Source organism: Callorhinus ursinus, unplaced genomic scaffold, assembly GCF_003265705.2.
Source record: "Callorhinus ursinus isolate GAN/ISIS: 27379988/994484 unplaced genomic scaffold, GSC_fseal_2.0 scaffold15, whole genome shotgun sequence".
NCBI lineage: Eukaryota > Metazoa > Chordata > Mammalia > Carnivora > Otariidae > Callorhinus > Callorhinus ursinus.
This window is the reverse complement of record NW_027397077.1, coordinates 38829242-38849358: the sequence shown is the minus strand read 5'-3', so window position 1 is coordinate 38849358 and position 20117 is coordinate 38829242. Positions and strand designations below refer to the sequence as shown.

General features: G+C 47.2%; 1 protein-coding gene across 7 annotated transcripts in view; it reads left to right on the top strand.

The window, feature by feature from the left end:
- SRGAP3 (SLIT-ROBO Rho GTPase activating protein 3) overlaps positions 1 to 20117 on the top strand; it is a 238976-nt gene that overhangs the window by 185601 nt on the left and 33258 nt on the right. For 3 of the 7 annotated variants that reach the window (XM_073901591.1, XM_073901593.1, XM_073901594.1), the window contains 5 exons: positions 5768 to 5795; positions 8233 to 8319; positions 14805 to 14835; positions 15948 to 16008; positions 17705 to 17782. In XM_073901591.1, the coding sequence (XP_073757692.1) occupies positions 5768 to 5795; positions 8233 to 8319; positions 14805 to 14835; positions 15948 to 16008; positions 17705 to 17782 (285 nt within the window). Of the gene's footprint in view, positions 1 to 5767; positions 5796 to 6444; positions 8186 to 8232; positions 8320 to 10737; positions 10841 to 14804; positions 14836 to 15947; positions 16009 to 17704; positions 17783 to 20117 lie in introns of those variants that run through there. The other 4 variants (XM_073901592.1, XM_025885417.2, XR_012380949.1 and 1 more) reach the window with 4 other exon arrangements.

Here is a 20117-nt window from a genome sequence, read left to right as displayed (position 1 = left end):
TAAGTGAATGTTGCATGGAAAGGTCATTAGGACATAACTAGGCCCCAAGGTCAGGGATGGTTTGCAGCGAATCCTGGTAGCCCTGGAAGCTGATGTGTGGCTCCTGTCTGAGGGGAGGAGCTGACCTAGGGTTTCTGAAGTTGCTAGATGCTGCTTGGAGCCCCACATCCAGATATATTCTTGTATTCTGTTGGCGAGGACAATTGGCTGAACGATGTGTTCTACCTAAAGAAAAAAAGGCATGGGGTCCAGGAAATAGGAGACCAACATGAGGGAGATGAAGGGAATTTCCAAGGTGATGATGCCAGGAGGTCCCAATATGACGGCTTGAAGCAGGCCTAGGGATCACCTGAGTTTTTCGGGGAAGGTGGAGTGTGACAGATGAGAGTCAGAGTGGGGCAGGGGGCTGGCGCTCAGTGGCCATTGGGTATTTGCCACCCACAACATGTCCTTGCCCCCCACTGGATCACTCTCTTCTCCAGAGGGGTGCACACTCTAGTGGCTGTGCCCTGGCCACCCGAGTGTTCCCTGATACTGTGCAGTCGGCACCAGTCAAGTGGGTAGCTGGACTCTGCAGATGCTTGGCGTTTGTGAGCCCCGGGCTTTAGAGGAAACAGTGAGAAATTACACCATTTCCCAGCCCCAAGGCTCTTATAATCTAGTGAGGAGACAGTTCACAAATTCATAAAAAATCAAAAGCAGTAACATTAAGTCACACAGAAACACTGGTTGAATTGCCAGATGAACAGGACAGACTCTGGGGGTCTGAGCCAGGAGAGGAAGGGATCACCATAGGCCCAGAAGAGCCAGAAAGGCTTCAAGAAAGATGAATAACTAGGGCTTGGAGGAAAAACCAGGGTTTTGAAACTAATATCAGTAGAATTTTTTTAATCAGCTTTATTGACATGTAACTTCCATGCAATAAAACCTACCCATTTTGCGTAGAAATCAGTTTTGAAAAACATACACACCCAGATCACAATATAGAACATTTCTGTCACCCCAAAAGCTCCTCTGTATCCCTTTGCAGTTAATTCTCCCTCCTCTGCCCCAAGCAACCACTGGTCTGCCTAGAATTCTATCAGCAGAGATCAGTTTTGTGATTTCTAGCTGGGGAATTTCTGGGAGTGATGGAAATGTCCTGTATCCTGATTTGGGTGCTGGTTGGACACGGGTATATACATTGGTCAAAACTCATCGACTGGGGGTCAGTGAGGGTGGGGAGGGGACTGAGGGTGGGGAGGAGTGAGTTGCAATGAGCTTTTTCTTCATTTTCCCTGACACCCCACTCCAGTTTGCCCATCCCTGACATTGCCACATTGGGCCAGGTGAGTGGGACTGCAGAGGAGTAGGGCAGCGAAGAGGGCACCAAAGCAACAAGAAGGGAGGGAAAGCTCCTCTTAGAGAGGAGCTCAGATGGGGACAGGGGCAGTTCCCACAACTAGCATTGAAGAGGAGAATTCGTTTTATGACCCCCCGGGGCCTGTTTCTCAGAGCCATGCACCAAAAGGCAGGTCCATGTGTGTTGGTGGCTACTTGTATTTTCAAAATCAGGTGCCCTGGATTTAGAAAACCAGATTTTCTTTTTAAAAAAATAAGATACCAGGGTGCCTGGGTGGCTCAGTCGGTTAAGCGTCTACCTTCGGCTCAGATCATGATCCCAAGCTACACCTTGCTTTGAGATGTGATTTACCAGTCCTCCTTCTGAGTTTTAGGCTGAATAGCAATGAAAAACTGCAGGAAAATGCAGCTTCTGAAGTATAAGGGTCGCTAAGAAAGAGCCATTGAAAAGAATCTCCAGAGTGCTCTTCTCTAATAACCCAGCCATGGAAAAGCCCCACTGTGCTTCTTTTGAAAACTGGGATGGGCCTTGTTAGATTGGTCAGCTCTGGAGAGGTTTTGCATTAAAAAAAAAAAAAATAGACTTTGTTTTAGGGATGCCTGTGTGGCTTAGTCGGTTGAGCATCTGACTCTTGGTTTCAGCTCAGGACATGATCTCAGGGTCGTGAGATTGAGCCCAGCGTCGGGATCCACGATCAAAGTGGAGTCTGCTTGGGATTCTGTCTCTCCCTCGCCCTCTGTTCCTTCCCCCAGACTCTCTCTCTTTCACTCGCTCATAAACAAACAAACAAAATCTTTTAAAAATAAATACATAAAATAGAATAGACTTTGTTTTAGAATAGTGTTAGATTCATGGAAAGGTTACAAGATAGTACAGTTAGTTCCCATACACTCCGCGTCCAGTATTTCCTGTTATTGACATCAGTGAGTATGGTGTATTTGTCACAAGTAATGAACACGGGTACATTGTTATCTCTAAAATTAATGAATTACCAAATTACTGAAAAGAATGGCAGGCTGAGACCAAATGTTGAGTCACTTTTGTATCCCCACTGCCTGATACAGGTAGATGTGGATTCTTAGGGCACTGGGTGAAAGGGGAAAACGTGCACTAACTTAGATGGGTCAAGTTCTTGCCCACTGGGCAACGGGGGCATGAAAAAATTGCACAGGCCAGAGCAGGCTCAAAATCTCAGCTCCTTCGTCCTTCGGAGTGTCAGCGGATGATTCACCTCTACCTGCACATACTGACTCTTCCATCCAGTAGAAAGCTCTTCCAGGAGTGGGCTGGGGTAGGGTTACACCTGCATCAGTGGCCTTTTTATGTCCTCAGAGGGCTATTTTGTATTGGGAGGGACACTCTGAAAATTTTGGAAACAGGTGAGAAATACGGGGCCAAGCAGAATATTTTGATTGAGAAGATACAAGGTTGTTGTTTTTTTAATGAAGTGTATCATGTAATCCATTTCTCTCAAGTACTCTTTTGACAGCATAGCTCAAAGCCACAAGTTAGAGGAAACAGAAGCACTCACTTAGAAGCAAATTTTTTTTTTTAACATGATTGATCCCAGACACACAAGTCAAAATGCTTCTAGGTGTCCTGCAAATTGGCATTCCTTGTTGTAAATGTCACTGGCATGTCTTGGGAACAAGAACACACCCGTATATGCCCTTGGCTGTTGCTATGCTGTTTTATTGGCCAGAGGATTCTTAGTTTATCATCATGTCTGAATTTTAGATCTCTGACCTTTTTACTGCTCCGGGTAGTCTGTAAGCTCCAGGGTTTATACCCAAGATATGGGTGGCTTTTCAATTTACTGTAGCCCCTCAAGAATGAAGAGTGCATTTTCTATAAAAGGGATGGGACATAACCTTTTCAGACCAAGATTTAATAGCACATTATGGAGCCAGTGTCCACCAGGACCAGACAGTCTGACCTTCTGAAGATGACTGAACCACTAACTATAAAATATATTTTTAAAAATCCCAACGGGTCTCAGAAGGTAAAGGGTAGAAAGTTTTTGATTTCTGAGTTAATAGAAAAAATATGCATATAATATTTTATGAATTTTCATATTGATACACTTTGAAATTATATTTTTCATGTATTAAGTTAAACACAATATTTTATTAAAATTAATCTCACCTATTTCTCTTCACTTTTTGTAACATGGCTGCTAGAAATTGTGGCTTCCATTACATTTCTATTGGACAGCCCTGGCCTAGACATTCTCTGCTGCGCCATAACAGGAATGAAGTACTGAATTGTGCTGTGTGGGTGAACCCCAAAAGCGTATGCTAAGTGAAATAAGCCAAATGCACAAGACTGTGGATCACATGATTCCATTTTTATAAAATGTCCAGAATAAGCAAATCCATGGACACAGAATAGATGAGCAGTTGCTGTAGGCTGGAGATGGAAGGGGGCGAGGTCACTGTGAATTGGCACAAGGGCTCTTTTTAGAAGGAAATGTTCTAAAATTGAATTGCAGTGATGGTTGTACAACTTGACTATTTACTAAATAATTGAACCATACATTTCAAGTGGGTGAATTTTATGCTCTGTAAATTATACTTCAACAAAGCTGTTAAAAATAAAAGAGAAGGCAGTGACTAGGAGTCTGGAATTCCAGGGAAATGGAAGATCTGGAGATAAGAGTAGGGAGTCCTTGGTAAGCACTTTGGTCACGGTCAGGCAGATAAGGTGTTCTGTAGAAAGAGATCTGGGTACACCTCCTGGGGGCATCCCATCACTTAGAGGTTAGAGGTTGGGCAGATGAGGAGACAGCAAGAGAAACAGAGGAATAGCCTGTAGGGCAGGAGGGACACTTGGCAAGTGCGGAGTCATGAAAATCAAGGAGAAAGCTTTGTAAGAAGAAGAAGGGCGATTCACTGAGGTGTTGCCCAGAAGTCAGATAAGAGCAGAAAAGTCAGTGGATTTGTCCACACAGAGCCGGCAGTCTCTGTGGATGGCGAGGCCAGAAGCCAGCCTCAGTGGGGTGAGCGGGGGAAGCAAGAGGCCTTCCTAGACAGCTCCTTCAGCAAGCTTTGCTGTAAAGGAGAGAAATGGGGATGGAGTTAGAGGGAGAAAGGGGGCTCAGGGGAGGTTGAAAAGCTAGATTATACATATCCAGAACATGTTTATAGGCAGACGGAAATGATCCAGAAGAAAGAAGATCGGTGATGGTTGGGGTGGTGGGGGGTACTTGCAGAAACAGAGCACCCGAGAAGAGCAGAGAGGCTGGGACTGAGAGCACGTGGAGGTTTGGGCCTTGACAGAGTCCGGATGCTTCTCCGGGGCACCGGAGAGGAGAGGAGGTAGAGAGTGAATGAGCAGGCACAGGTAGGTGGGTGTGTCTTATGGAGGCATGCCAAGACCTGGCTTACTGATTTTCTTCTCCAGTGAAGGAAGCAAGAAGGTCTTCAGCTGAGAATGAAGGCAGGAAGGGTTGGAGTGGGTGTGTGGCTGGGTTGAGGAACAACAGGAGGTATCTTATGTCTGTTGCTCTTCAGGGCCAAGTCTATGATGGGTGCTCAACCAACCTTTGTTTGTTTGTTTGTTTTTAAGATTTTGTATATTCATTTGAGAGAGAGAGTGAGAGAGAACAAGCAGAGGGGCTAGAGGGAGAGGGAGAAGCAGACTCCCTGCTGAGCAGGGAGCTCAACTTGGGACTCGATCCTGGGACTCAGAGATCATGACCTGAGTCAAAGGCAGACGCTTAACCGGCTGAGCCACCCAGGCGCCCCATCAACCAACCTTTGTTGATATAAAGCAGTGCATGAGTTCTTGAGCTTTGGCACGCACAGAGGGATCACCTGGGGTGATTATTAAAATGCAGATTCCTGTCTTCTTAGCTCAGAGATTTCTGATTCAGAAGGCCCATGGGAAAGCCCCCAAATCTGCATTTTTTTTTTAAAGATTTTATTTATTTATTTGACGGGGCGAGAGAGAGACAGACAGTGAGAGAGGGAACACAAGCAGGGGGGCAGGAGAGGGAGAAGCAGGCTTCCCGCTGAGCAGGGAGCCAGATGGGGGGCTCGATCCCAGGACCCTGGGATCATGACCTGAGCCGAAGGCAGATGCTGAACGACTGAGCCACCCAGGTGCCCCCCCAAATCTGCATTTTTAATAAGGTCCCCAGAAGATTCTGATGCAAGTGGTAATTTGAAAGTCACTGAAAAAAATATACATGAACAATACAAAATGAAATTTATGTGAGCATAGCCTTACAGATAGGAGGCCCTGGGGATTTAATAAGACTTGGTTCTTTCCAACAGACCATTTCTTAGGCATAATTCAGTTTCCCATTTCACAAATAATTAAGTTCAGTTGTTCCTTGTTTTTAGAAAAAGATGAATGTTTGCTGGTTAAAACAACAACAACAACAAAAAACAATTAAACATCAATGTATACTTTATTTTCCAGGAGAGAGAGCAGAATGTGGCACAACCAGGTAAGAGTTGGGCATCTTGTTTTTTGCACCTGCTGCCTGAGGTGGCGATGGGGGTGCAGGAGAGGCAGGAAGGCGGGAAGGTGGAAGGCAGATGCTGCTGAGAGCTCAGAGAAGCTGGGCTGTTTTTAGAGCGGGATAGCTCTTCACCAGTGTCTCCAGGATGGTGTGGCTGTGCTGAGAAGGCTGGCTGTTCTGCTGGTCCTAGCATCGTGCTGGTGAAGCCACGCCCCCTACAGGCCTGTGGTGGGGAGGGCGCCTTTCCCAGCTGCTGTGGGAAAGTGGGGTATGTTCTGTTGGCGCTATCCATCGGGTGGGAGGGTAATATATATTGCAAAGTCGCTGAGGACAACCAGTAGGGGCCAGAGGCTGTGGGGTAACTGTTGACCTGTCTCCCCATCTGTTCTTTGGCTGCTGAGCAAACTGCCCAGCCCAGGCAGGGGGCCCAGCCTGGGGTCCCCATTTGCCAGGGCTTTGGATTTGGCTCGTATGGCACACATCTGGGCATATGCATGCGCATAGCCACATAAGCGTGCCCAGATGCCCCTACTGCCCGCAGCCTGGCTTCAGACCTCCTGGGCACGTGGATGGACTGATGGGGGAGTCCCTTGCTGGGAAAGTAACAAATGGGCAACTTCTGCTTTCTCTCCAGCTTGCTCAACATTACCCTTTGCGCTTTTTCCTGAGCAGACCAGAGCCAGTGAACACTTTCCACTCAGCAGCTGGTAGCTGAGGGGTTGACTTTCAGCGAACTGGACCTTTCCTCTACTTTCAGAGTGTTTAGATCCCCAAGCAGCCCTGTTGCTGCCCGAGTTGTTCCTTAGAACCCATCTCTTTCCTTTCGAGTTCCCAGCAAATAGTTATACCACTGCCTAACACGAATTGAGCCAGTGGCCCAGAATCCTGGAAAACTGTTCTACTTGGCGAGAGGAAAGATGAACCCTCAACTCCCTCCTGTTCATCTGGAAGAGAGTTGGCTGGGAAGAGGCTTGGAAAGCTCTGAGGTTTTCACTTTGCTGGGCCCAGGATGGGGGAGACAGAGGGCTTTCCAGAAGCTTAGCTGTGCAGCTGTTCCTCTGGGCCCCGGCAGTTTGGGAATATCAGGATGATTCATAATGCCAGGCGAGGACCTTCCAGCAGAGGGTCAGCAGATGTGCAGGGTCACTTTCTAAGAACTTTCCAGAAACAAACTCCTTATTTAGTTAGTTAGTTAGTTAGTTTTTCTGGCAAGAGGGTGTTGTCGTAGTCCCCAAACAACAGAAGCCGCATTTTACACCAAAGTCTGCAAATAGGAAAACAGATGGGGGACGAATTGAGCCATCCCTCACGTCCTCCTAATTCCTAGAACTCATGCAAAGGAAGATGGTTCCAGCAGATTGCAGGAGAGATCTGTAATCAAATCCTTGGCTAGGTCCCAGGGTCTACCTCAGAGAAAAGTTGAGGGTTTTGTTGTTGTTGTTGTTTTTAATTTTAAATAAAGCCATCTGAGATGTAGTCTTCCATACCCTCTTTGACCTAGGGCCTGGGAAATGCAAGCTGCAACTACAGACCTCCCACTTAGACATACTACACTAAACTGCAAACCCAGCCATCTGTACTCTGGCCCTTGGCCAAGGTCGGAGGCAACTTTGTTAGTAAACTAAACACTTCCCCTTACTTCCAAAAATCATTTAAAATTTGTGTGCAATGCGCTGCCAACTTGAGGTGGTTTTTAATTTAATCCTAAAGGCCCCTGGGTGAGATGTTTCTATGCTATGGCTCTCTGTATCTTCCATGGTTTCCTGCCCAATGTTAGTGTCATTTTGGATGATCCGTTGAGCAGGTCCCCTCAGCCAAGTTGCTGCTGGCCTGTGTAGACCAATTTTTGCATATGGGCTGCAACGTGGTACATTTTTTCTCACACTTAAGAACCTGATCTTAGAATAATCCCAATTCATAACCCTGTAACTAGATGGTCCAGATGCAATAATCCACTTGGAAAGTGCGTGATAAATGGGACAGCGAGATGCAAACGTAAGGTTTGATTGTGATTATTCTAACTACAGACTGGCTTCCCTAACCCAGGTTGGCTTGTCCCTATGGTCGGGATTAGCGATGAAAGCATGTGAGCGTTCTTGTCTAAAGGGGTGTGACCTGACGCATACCCACGCGCAGCTTCCAAGGGCCTGACTGCCACTGAACTACAGTATTGCCACCATTTTGGATGTTAACACCCACATCTATGGGGTTATCTAGGGAACGTTTTAGTCACCATTCTTTTGGTCACAAAAGAATTTTGAGGCCAATTCCTATGTTGTCAATGTATGTTAATTTTCGTCTTGGTCGAAAGACAGAAAGGGGACATTGGTCTCTGGTTTCTCTCTCTTCCTCTCCGTGGCTTTCTCTGTTCCTGTTTTCCCTGCCTCTCTCTTTCTTTCCTTTTTGCTCTGCAACTGAGCAGCAGAAGAGATGGAAGGCTTAGGCTGCCCCACTTTCCTTGGCTGAGCTGCCCCCCTGCTCCCCACTTTGTGCCCCACCCAGCACTTCAGTAAGTCAAAATCGATTTGATGTCATGCAAAGTTGGGATAGCTACGTTTCCTTGTCAGAGATTTCCGGTCGGTGCCCAGAAACACCACACAAAGAAAGAAATCCCAGTGTGATTTGAGCAGTCCTTTGCCTTCTGGATTGGGCAGGAGAAATGGGGAAAGTATCCTTTTTCCCCTTCATTCCATTTTGTAAACTTAAAGAAAAAAAAACCTCCTTAAGACTTATTTTAAGAAAACTCTCCAGCTGGGTGTCCAGCCCCTGCACTAAGAATCTCTACTTTTGCTGGCCATGGGAGTTTAAGAGATAACTCAGAGCAACTGCTGGGTGTTCTGTGATAAAATCAACTTCCCAAATTTCCCACTCACACCAGAATCTGGAGGAGGAAGAACTGAATTCAGTTCTCAGCTTCAATCACATATTATTTTATGTGACTCTTGGAAAGTTTCTTAATCTCTCATGGGCTCATTTGCCTTATGTTTAAAGTGGATTTAATCAGTCTTCCCTACCTCACAGGGTAGTTGTGAGGGTATCATGGAGTGTGAGATAAGGAAACCATCTTGAGAACGCTCACAAATAGAAACCCCAAACACTAGGGGAACAAGGTGGCGCAGTTGCTATCCTCAAGTTATTCCTAATCCCAAGATTTAAAACCTGTGGCCTCGTGTCACATTTTTTTTTTTTTTACACTCTCTTTTGGCATTTGGAAACTCAAAAGTAGATCAGTTGTAAGAAGTACCACCCCCACGTACCCACATCCTCAAAAAATTGGTAACTGATGAAAAGAAATGACATGGACTTAGCTAACCAAATTGACAGAGATCCAAGATGGGCTCAAAATAGTCTTGCCTGTTGTTTCTTTTTAAAATTTTGGTCTGTGCTGTTATTTTGGTTCCAGTGTTTGGGTGGCATGATATTTGGATTCAGCTGTGTCTTTGCCCATGCATGTCCTGGAGCCAGCAGCATTTGCTCAATACTCAAACATGTAGGAGAAGCTCCTGAGATTTCCCTAGATGGCCAGGCCGCTGAGGGGGACAGGCACAACAAGGCCAGTGAGCAGAGGCGGTGTGAATCTCTTTCACCTCGATTGGCTCCACAATCCATACGATTTCTTGCCCATTCACAGAAATCAGTTAAGACTTGGGAGACCAGGTCTTTGCTCGTCATGTGTGGACATTATGTGTACCAGGCTGGGTCCCCACTTTGTTGCTCCCAAATTGTGAACCAAGCCATTTGAAAATGAATTGCCATTCTCGGTTAGGGGCCCTCCTCCTAACCCAGAAAGCCCTTTGCCCTGGAAGGCTAGCAGCCTTGAGTCAGGCCAACCTTGGGTGGCGAAAGATGAGCAAATAAGCCAACACAGGTATATGCATGGTGAGCAACTCTGGAAACTGGTCCAGTGTTTGTGGCTGTTTCACTGTTCCTGGTGAACTGTGGTATGGTTTCCCCTCCCTGGAGCCAACAGTGGAGCACAGGGAATGGAGATCCTAAAGTAAAGCAAGACACTTTCAACCTGACCCAACAGGTCCTCTGCTGGCAAGGGTTAATGGGATGAAATGAGTCCTTGGCTGGAAATGAACAGTCCCCTAAGACTCCATCACTGGCCTGGTGGGAAAAATCTTGGCGTTGGAGCCAACGAGGCCTGAGTTTGGGGCCTGGCTCTGCCAGTTCACCTCTTTAGGCCTCAGTTTCTGCCTCTGTAAAATGGGGCTGTCCGTACAGGGTTGAACTGACGTTAAGTGTGATAATGGATTTGAAAGTGCTTTATTCAAAAGTGTATTTGACTAAAGCACAGGGTGTAATCATCACCCCGGGTTACCCGGGGACCCCAAAAGAGCTGTAGGCTCCCTCCAGGCATCAGTTACCTTCATCTCTAAAATGAGAATAATAATTGCCTGGCTCTTAGATCAATGCAATAAAGATTAGTCAAGTGCATTTGAAATGCCAAGAGGCATTAGAAAGATCAGTGCCCTGGTACATTGGGAGTTGAGACTTGGTTATGAATTTAAGCCAAAGTAATGAGAATTAACCCTTCCAATCATCATTGAAAGTCTCTTGCTTTCTCAGGCTGCAGATTACATCTCTCTCCCCTGGCTCCTCCTCCATCTGGTCAGCTTTGCGGGATGACAGCCTCTGATTGGAGTTGCAGTGGTTTACTGGATACATACTATTTCCCCCCTGTGATCTAGAATGCATTTGTGTTATACGAGCGTTGCTCCTGCCTGACATTGTGGGTAAATTAAGATTCCCCTTAAACATCCAAAGGCCTTCAGATGGAGCATTGGACACCAATGTGCTGGGGGTTCAGGGGTTTCCATTTGCATTTTGTGTTTTCCTCCAGTCATGGGTTTTAAGAGCGTCTTTCCCAGTTGTATGTTTGCATTGGTTGCTTTCTTGATTTCTTTTGTTCCGTTTTCCCTAGGCCCCCCTGTCTTCCCCCTAAACCACAGAAAATGAGGAGACCTAGGCCTCTCTCAGTGTGTAGCCATAAACTATTTAACGGCTGTATGGAAGCGTTTATTAAGGTACTTGCTGGGGAGCCACGGAGTCCGCGAATGCACCCAATGTAATGGCAGCCTTTCTCTACCTCCTCCCTTTGGCCCACAGCCCTGCCCTGACCAACCAGAACTTTCAGTCCTGCCCTGGACCAGGCCTGGGGCAACATAGTTCCTCACGCAGCCTACTCTTAACCTTTAGTCAGGGCTTCAAAGCAGAGCTGCTTTTTTCTCTGACCAGTTGATCCTAAGTGTTTTCCGGTGATCCTCAGCCCCAGGGGAGGGATGAGATCCTGATGAAGCCCATGAAGCCCAAGTGGGGTTGAAAGGCCAGCGCTGTGGTCCCTGCCAGCCGTATTCTCTTGCTTCAGGAACTGCGGTCCTAGCTAGCCCCAGGGACAGTTCAAGAAACCACCTTACCCCGCTTTGCATCCACGCCTCCCAAGAAGTGTTGGTTGGAAGCAACACAAAGAAAATTCCTGCGGGTAACAGTGGGTTTTTATACAAGTAATTTTTTTTTTTTTTGGTTGAGAATATACCAACAAAGAAAACACATATAATTTTTAAGAGAAAACTCTCCCACCTTGTTTTGCTTCTTGAGGTAGTCCCTTTAGAATTCCACGTGAACCCTGTACATCCTGAATTAAAAATGAAGTGTTTCAGCCCAGCGAGTTTCTTTTTCTTGCCTCCTGGAGGCAAAGGGCACAGAATCAAGGCATCCCAGATAGAATGAGTAGCTCAAGGCAGCTGAAGCTGGCCAGAGAGTTGAAAAGGGCAGCAGGTAGGGGAGATGCTTGAGGAACATGAGTTAGAGGGAGCAGGGGGGAAAGGTCCCTGCCAGTTATTCGAGAGCCCTCCATTATCCAGTGAAGACACTTTTTGCAGAAAAGAAGACTGGTGTCAATCAGGAGAAATGTAAATGCTCTTGGGCTTTGTTGGCGATTTTGGAGCAGTGGAGGCTGCCCCTGCTCAGGTACTCTGTCCTCCGTCCTGACACGCTGTTCACGGGATTTGCAGGATGGGGTTTGGGGGGCGGGCAGGCATGGGACTGGGTAGGCAGGGCCAGCAGCCTGGGTCCCAGCTGTCTCTGCCTGTGGGCTTGGTTCTGGGGAAGGGACAGTAGGGAAAGGGGACGGAGGAACAGTAGGGCCCCAGTTGGGACTGCCCAGGGGTGGGGAGCAGCAAGGGCTGCTTTAGGCTACCTCAGAGGAGTGAGGCATGGAGGATCCCAAAAGAAGGAGTGCCCCGGGTGCATCAGGAAAGAGGTACTGTTTGGAGGGGACCCTGAGAGAGCAGTTTGCCATCCAGTAGATCATGGGAAAATGCAGCTGTGTCAAGGGTCCTTCTTTCTTTGTCTTCCCTCCTGTCTCCACCAAGACTTCATCTCATTCACCCTTGCCCTCGGAAAAGCCACTCTCCATAGCCAGGAGGATACGCTAGCTATTCTCTCTGCCCTCAGGGAGCGTATAGTGCCGCTCAGGAGGTTTTTAGCACAGAAAACTGAAAGAATAGGCTATTCAGGATGAGTAGTCTGTGAATGACCACATGGAAGCAAGTGCTGTGAGAGCGCAGAACATGAAGAGCCATGAGCCCCAGAGCACAGGAGGCTTCTGGCGGGTGGGTAGGGACAAAGTGGAGAGGAGCGGGACAGGAGTCCCTGAAAGGAGAGGAACACAATGAATGAAGGCTCTGAGACAGGCACGACTTCCCGGATTTGCTCAGCTCTTTGGAAGCGGATGATCAGTCTGGGCACGTGGAAGGAACTGACTCTTAGATGACAGGACTTGAAAATTAGGTGTTCTGTTTAATGAAATAGTTTTTTTTTAAATAGCTCCTACATAAAATGTGTGACTGTCAGACAATCTGACTTTATTCCTCGTGATAAACACATCAGAACTCAACTGCATGTTTGCCCCTTGGAGGAGGTAGTCACCTTGGGAAGCCACATTCTTATTCTGAATACGTCGTCATTGGTCCCATTGGTCAGTCTTCCTTAGAGCCTGTAGCATGGCCCTGGTGGGTGGTGCCAAAACTTCGTATTAGAATGGACACCCTTGCCATTGGAAGGAAAAGCGTCATTCAGTTCAGCTTTGCAACACCTCTGATGGTACAAAATGGCAAGAGGCATAGGCTACAGTGGGGCTGGCTGACTGGCTCTGGAAAGCCGCTTAGCATGGGTCATGTGGTTGGAATAAGTCCTTGGGGGACTAGTTGAAAGAATAAACACACTCATTTGACAAAAAAAAAAAAAAGGTATATTTATTCAACACGACTGCATTTCTTTATAGTCACACTGTACTTATACCACGTGCTGTCAGGGCAGTTAACAAACTTCCGCACGCCTGCTCTAAGCACGCAGCGCAGAGAAAAACTCTTCATGCAGCAGGGGCTCGCCCTCAAGGACGATTAGCTTTCAGAGAAGGAAAAGGCCGTTATAATATATTCAACCCTTCAACCTTTGTGAATGGAATTTAATTTTCTCTTATGATTCACGTGCTATCTGGAAGAAAACTCTGCACGAACGGAGAATGCCCAGCTTGAAATGCCAAACCTGTGAAAGGTTCTTCAGTAAAATGACATCGCTCGGACTCCGTGATGATGAGGGTGTAGTGGGACAAGGCAGCATCCCCAAGTTAAGAATGACAGTTACATTGATAGATTTCTAGGATCGTTGGAATTGGCCCTTTTCAAAATCCTTCCTTTTTTTTTCCCCTCAGAAGGAAATCCATTTTTTCTTATAAATTTTGAAGCCCATTTCAATTGTATTATAAATTTTGGGAGGGAGAGTCCCCACCCTGTTTCTATAAAATGAGAATATTGATTACCTACCTCATGAGTGTGTGACGAGTTCAAATGAGCTAATCTGTGCCGTGTTTCTAGAGCACTCCTGGCCCAGAGTAAGCACCATGGAAATGCTAGCCGTTACTGTGGTCACGAGCTTTTAGGAGATTGCTCATAGAGTCCCATCTGACAGGCTGTTGGCTCAGTTCTAGGATTCAGGTAGGTTTAGCCAACATATAATTCCACTTGTGGAGATGCTGGGGACCGGACAGATGACACCAGCTAGGAGGCGTGCCTTCTAGTGCCTCCACTGTCCTCTCAAGGAGCCTGGTTGAGACATAGCTCCCAGCCCAGAGCCTGACCTGCTGCAGACATGGAAGAAAGGGCACACGGGGCTCCCCTGAAAATGGATGACTACGGTGGCTTTTGTGAAAGCAAAGGCTCCAGTCCTACCTGCAAGATCATAAAAGTGTTTTGACCCCCCCCACTGCCCTCCCTCCCCCAGGCCTTGCTCAACCTTGGGGTTCCCTGCGGTATTTTCAGTACCAGTGTGAGGGTCAGGGAGCAGGGAGGAGAGCAAAGCCAGTGGATACCCAGGAAAAGCTACCCAGGGTGTTTGGTAGGAAAGCATGGGAAGCTGTTTGAATTTGGAATCGGGTGGAATCCTGTCAGGTTGTAGCCAGAGGGCACCTAATAAACACAATCTTGGTGAAATTAGCTTTTTACTAAGAATGAGGTTTCCTGAATTGACTTGCAGGGATAGTGTTAGAGTAGATGCCTGAAGTTGTTTGTCCCTCCTTCTTGTGGGCGGCTGGGCTAACCTTAAGGTGTCTTAGGTGGGCCCTTGCCCGTTGGTGAGTGAACAGCCCCTGTGTTGAGGAGAAGCTAAATGTGGGACGAGAAAGGGGCTCAGCACACACCGGCCCTGTGCTTGACAAGGACTGATAGAGGTCCCTTTGCCACCAGGTGTCCGAGGCAGGCACACCGGCAGGCTGACCAGGGGCAGGGTGCAGAGCTCCTACGAGGCCCAGAGGCACAGGGGCGGCCCTCCCCACCAGCAGGCTGGTTGGCAGTCTCCCTAGGACCGTTGCTGGCTGCCATTGCATTTCCGCGTTCACGGACTCTGAAGGATCTGCTTACTCTAACTGATCTTACTCCTGCGTAATCTTTTCTTTTTCTCCTGCTCTGCTGCCTGTTTATTTTTTGTTATCAGAGGAAGAAGAAATGCTCGAACCAGGAACCAGGTATTTACTAGAAAGGTCCGTTAGCCCCATTCCACTGGATGGAACCTGTCTTTAGTACTGACTTCTAGAGCAGGGCCCACCTTGCCTATTGCCACAGGGTCCATTTTATCCCCCTCTCCCTGACTATCGTTAACCAAGGAGAGGATTCACAGGTGGGGTGTGGAGGAACCACAAAGGCATCGAAATTCGTGGCTTTTTCTGTCTCTTTACAAGAACATATTACGTGTGCCTTGTTGTTTCCTCATCTGAGGAGGTTAGTAATTTCGTTTGGCCCATTTTAATGAAAGTTTAAAAAAAGATTTTGTGCTCTTTAAGTGATTCAGAATAATAGATCAACTAGTCATGGAATCCAAGACAAAACTAGCCCTCGCCTAGCTCTTTGTGGCTGTGGGCCCATCTAGGAAGATGTAATTGAAAATTCATTCACACCCCCTGCCATGCGTATGTTTAGAACTGCATCTTATTCAGCCTTTTTGACTAAGGTTGGCCACTCAGTGGTCAATGGCTGACATTAGCTGTTTCTAGAAGTTTTCCTTATAACACGTTTATTGTCAAACAAAGTATCTGCCTGGATGTTTAGGTTGTAACCTCATTAGACCTGGCCTTCCTTTCTCAGAGCTCAATAGGACCCTTGGGGCCATCCTTGCTTCCCGTAGTGTGTTCTTACGTCAAGCGTCAGGTACTGCAGTGCTAGAAGGAGGCCTTGATCCTCCCCTTTTGTCCTTGAGCCCTGGGAGGATAGGGTTGAGTGGGGCAAAGTGGAGGGGAAGGCAGAGCACTCTCCAAGAGTGAACTCCAGCCCTCTCCGAGCAGCGGGCTCCCTCCCCTTCCCAGGTGCACCTGCCAAGCCTTTGAGCCCTGACTTCTTCCCAGCTAAGTGAGAAGACAGAGCATTTCTTTAAAGTTACCATAGCTATGCCTTTCTCTGCACATAACTGAAGATTTTCTGTTTAACTGTTTGTGGAGACTTTAGGATTAGCAGTTCCTTGCTTATTTTCCTACTAATCCGATGGTACTAATATTCTGGCTTGAGTGTATAACCTATGTTTGCAATGTCTTTTTCCCTGTGGTGGTTGCCAAGCCCAGTACAACTCACGATTTTTTTTCTTAAGGATTCAGGACAAGCTATACCGCTTGTAGTCGAGAGCTGCATCCGGTACATCAATTTATACGGTAAGCTCAATCTTGGGACAGTGTTTTCAGCTCTCTCCAGAACAGGGGCTGGGCTGTTCTCATAGGAAATCAGATTTTAATTCATCTTGGAAGATGTCCTGTCACTGCCCTCCTTCCCAGAGAGAAAATGCTCCTTGGCACAGCTGCCGTGCTGAGTGCTCTCTTGAGCCTTGTATGTCTGGGGACGAAGGTGGTGGTGAGAAGACCCAGGAACTAGGAAGACTGATGATCAGGGAGGGCATGGATAGGAGAAGCACTTCAGTTCCCTCGTGCCTCCACCCAACCTCAGAGGTCTGTCTTTTGAGCACTGAAGGTAGCTGGGCAATTGGGCAGTTAACTGGCTCTAGTCAGCTCCAGAAAGGAAATGTAGCGTCTGGGATGTGCTAACCGTGGTGTCCCCAACACTTCCCTTGTGCTTCCCTCTATTCATTCATTCACTCCTCCAAAAATTTATTTTCAGAGTGCATAGCAGGCACTGTTCTGACAATGGGAATACAGGCCTGAATAAGACAGGTAAGGTGCCGGCCCTCGGTAACTTACGTTACCAATTAGAAGGGCAAGGAAATAAGCAGATAAAGAAATAATATAATTTCAGGTAGTGGTAATGCCAAGAAACTAATTAAAAGGGGGTAGAGAATGGCCAGAGGGTGGCAGGGCTGTTTTGGCTAAGGTGGTAAGGAGAGACGTCTCTGAGGGGGTGATCTTGGAGTAGAAGAAGCCAGCCCTGCGTGGCAAGTGTAAAGGTCTAATATGGGAAGGAAGCAAGTACGACTGAATGGGAATATGCCAGGAGGGTGGGATAAAAGACACAGGTGGTAGAGATTCAATATTGGTTAAGGAAAGATACAAACACACCTTTATTGAGCACATACTATGTACAAACCAAACTTGGGCTAAAGCCTGCCTTTTAGAGGTAAACACTTTCCTAAATTATAATGTGGAGAGTTGTTTTATATAGAAAAACGGAACATGAGGGAGATCACAGTCACCCCGTGAATTCCCATTCAAGATGAGAGAGGCCCTTTAATTCCTTCAGTTCCATAGGTTACTGTTCAGCCCTATAGGTTCTGATCCTGTGTTGTTACTGTTATGTCAGCTATCGGGGTATCCTCCTTGTTATGGCCTTGTAGAAGCATATTTAAAAAAGATTATTTTTCTATAATAACTTGATGTCCCCCAAGCTCCTTGATCCCAGGCCAGCATGTACTCTAGACTTGAGCTTTCCTGGAAAGAAGAAGGTGTCTGTATAGGGAGGGGGTGGAAATGGTCGAATGAATGATATTGATCATTCTTGTTCAAAATCTCTGTGGCTGTTACACTGAAATGGCATTTGTAAACTCAGGCCAAGCTCCTTGGTGCCAGTGTTCCTGGCAGACTTGGTAGGCAAAGTGCACCTTGGCTACATTGGAAGTTGTTATTCACTGGTCCCGTGTGGATATCAACCTTAATTTATGGCCTTTTCCTTCAGACCCCAACAAGAGATCACAGACACATGAAACAGGATGGTGCAGAGTATTTTGGCCAGCTGAAGTCCATTGCAAAGGCTACGTTTGGGCTTCTGCCGGGAGATCTTTATTGGGAACGACTCTCGTAAAGAGTGGTGGGAGAAGGAGACAAGCAATGGGGAGAATCATCAATGTCCCCAGCAGTCTGATGAGCTCAAGGCATCATGGCATTTTCTGTTTGTTTCTTTTAGGACTCCAGCAGCAAGGGATCTTCCGAGTACCAGGATCTCAGGTCGAAGTCAATGACATAAAAAATTCCTTTGAGAGAGGTAGGTGCAGAGTCACTGTCTCAAGCTTGTGTCCATAGGAAGCCAGGATGGGTGTTGATGTGTGTCTTAGAGCCAGCAATGTGCTGGGGCTGGCTCGTATCGACATCTCTTTCCGGCTGCATTCAGTGCCTTCCCCCTTGGTGGCTTGAAATCAGCCAAGGCAGGAGTATTTACACTGCAGAAATTGGCAGATGCCAAGATCTTTTCTTTGTCTTTTTCCATCTCAAGAGTTAGCTGTGAAACATTTACCAGCACACATGGGCAATGCTGTCGAGCGACTGTACAGTAGTTGCTGGGAAAGAGGGCCTAGGAAAGCACTTGAAATTATGATGTGGAGCAAAAAGGCTGCTGCTTTTTTAGAAAAGTTGGAAGAATACAGATAACACTGAGTGGCTCTTAGAATATCCTAATTATCTTTTTTTTTTATGTAGTATTTTGGCAAAAAAATATTGTCTGAGGACCCTAATCCAAACCCATTTCCCTGTAATAAATCACATCCCAATTTACAGAGCATGTTCTTATCCCTCCCTCTACGCAATCTTCCTAATAGTCTTGGAAGGTATTTGGTTTGTCCCTGTTGGCTGTGCTCTGAACAGGCCTTCCTCCCGGTTCCAGCTCTGGAATTCTCCCTCCTTATTACCTGGCTTCCTCTGGAGGGGCTGCCTCCTGAGCAAACTTACCCTTTCCCCGTTCCCCCCAATTCCATTTGCCATCTAGCTCTAGAGTGGAGGAAGCACTCTGTGAGCCCCAGGAAGTCAGTACCACAGCCCCCAGCACAGACCTCTGTGGCCCGTGGCACTCTGGCTTTGAACTGGGTTTAGAGAGCAGGATTTGACTGGATGTGGTGATCAGTGGCCTCCTGATGTCCTGCGGAGCTTCTGTTTTGGAGTCTGCTCCAGGATCTTGGGCACTTAGAACCACAGAGCCCCAGAATTCCCCAGCTGCAAGGTCCTGCTCATACATTTGTTGCCCTCCCAACAAGCATGCATTTATTGGGCCCTCCACTGCACGAGGTGAGGGACCAGAGCCTAGGAATACAACCGGAACAAAAGACAGTCATGACTAGGAGGGAGACAGTTTAGCAGACAATGGAGTAAATCCTGGGTGGTATGGGAACCCCTAGCCCAGTTTGGGTGGGGTGGGGAGGAATAGTAAAGCCAGAGAAGTCTTCCTAGAGGAGGAAATCCTCAAGCTGAGGCTTAAAGAGTAAGAGCCAGAAAAAGGAGGGAAAGGTCATTACAGACCAAGGAAACAGCATGTGCAAAGGCCAGGAAGCAAGAGTTATCTCCCATCTTCCTCCCTGATGGAAGTGTCATTCGTCATTCTCTGAGCTTCTCTTGACAACACTGGACAGCCCAATCCAAAGTTTTGTTTCTTCACTTCCCCCAACTCCTTAGCACCCCTGCTGCCCTGTGGTCATTGTAAATGAACAGAACCAGGGTCTGGAATCTTTGCTGGTTTCATCCTCTTGGGCTCATCACATTATACAGAATTCCTGAAATCGCATCCAGCCTGGCAACAGCCCCTGCCTTGAATTTCCCTGCTTCCCTAGGCTCTGTAAGTAACTTTCTTGTACCAGGCAGCCCGGCCCTATCCCTGCCCCAAGAGCACTGCTTTCTTTCCTTCTTGAATGTGATTTTCTAAGGTCAGTGCCTTCTGTCCCTGGCTTGGGTGCCTGTTCCGAACAGGCCTTGGATCACCTCAGGCAGAGCTCTACTGGGCAGAGATCATCTGACCCAAATCTCAGCTGCAAAAATGTTTTCTTTTTCTTTGCCTGAAGTATGCAAATTGGCTCTTCTCCCTCTCTCCGTCATTCCAGAATGAATCTCATTCTTGCGGCAGCCTTGTCTTTTTGCTCCTCCTGAGCCTATGGTGAACTGTGGCTTATTCTTAAAAAAAAAAAAAAAAAAAAGTTCCTGGTGTATCTCTTTTAGAAAAATCCATTCCTGGCTTCTCTGGGCTGGCTAGTGCCCAGATTTCCCACTTACTTTTTCTGCTTCTTGAAGTTCACCAACCGGCTGCCTTGGGTTTGGCTCCTTACTCAGCTGACCCTTAGGGTCACCTCCCACCTCTCGTGAAACTAGTAGCTTCCCTGCCCCACCCCCCCCCCCCCCCACTGCTGCGTTTCTCTGCATCCCAGTCCCAGGCAGCCAGGTGACCAAGGCTGGGGAGGCTCAGTATTTTTCTTCTCACTCACTCCTCCATCCCACACACTCTAACTTATGATTGAATTTTCTCTCTAAACCAGCACGTTGTGCATTTTTCCTTTCTTCCTTTTATTTGTTAAAATATAAGTCCTTCAATCCTTGCAGGGTGCCTATCCTTTGCCATTTGT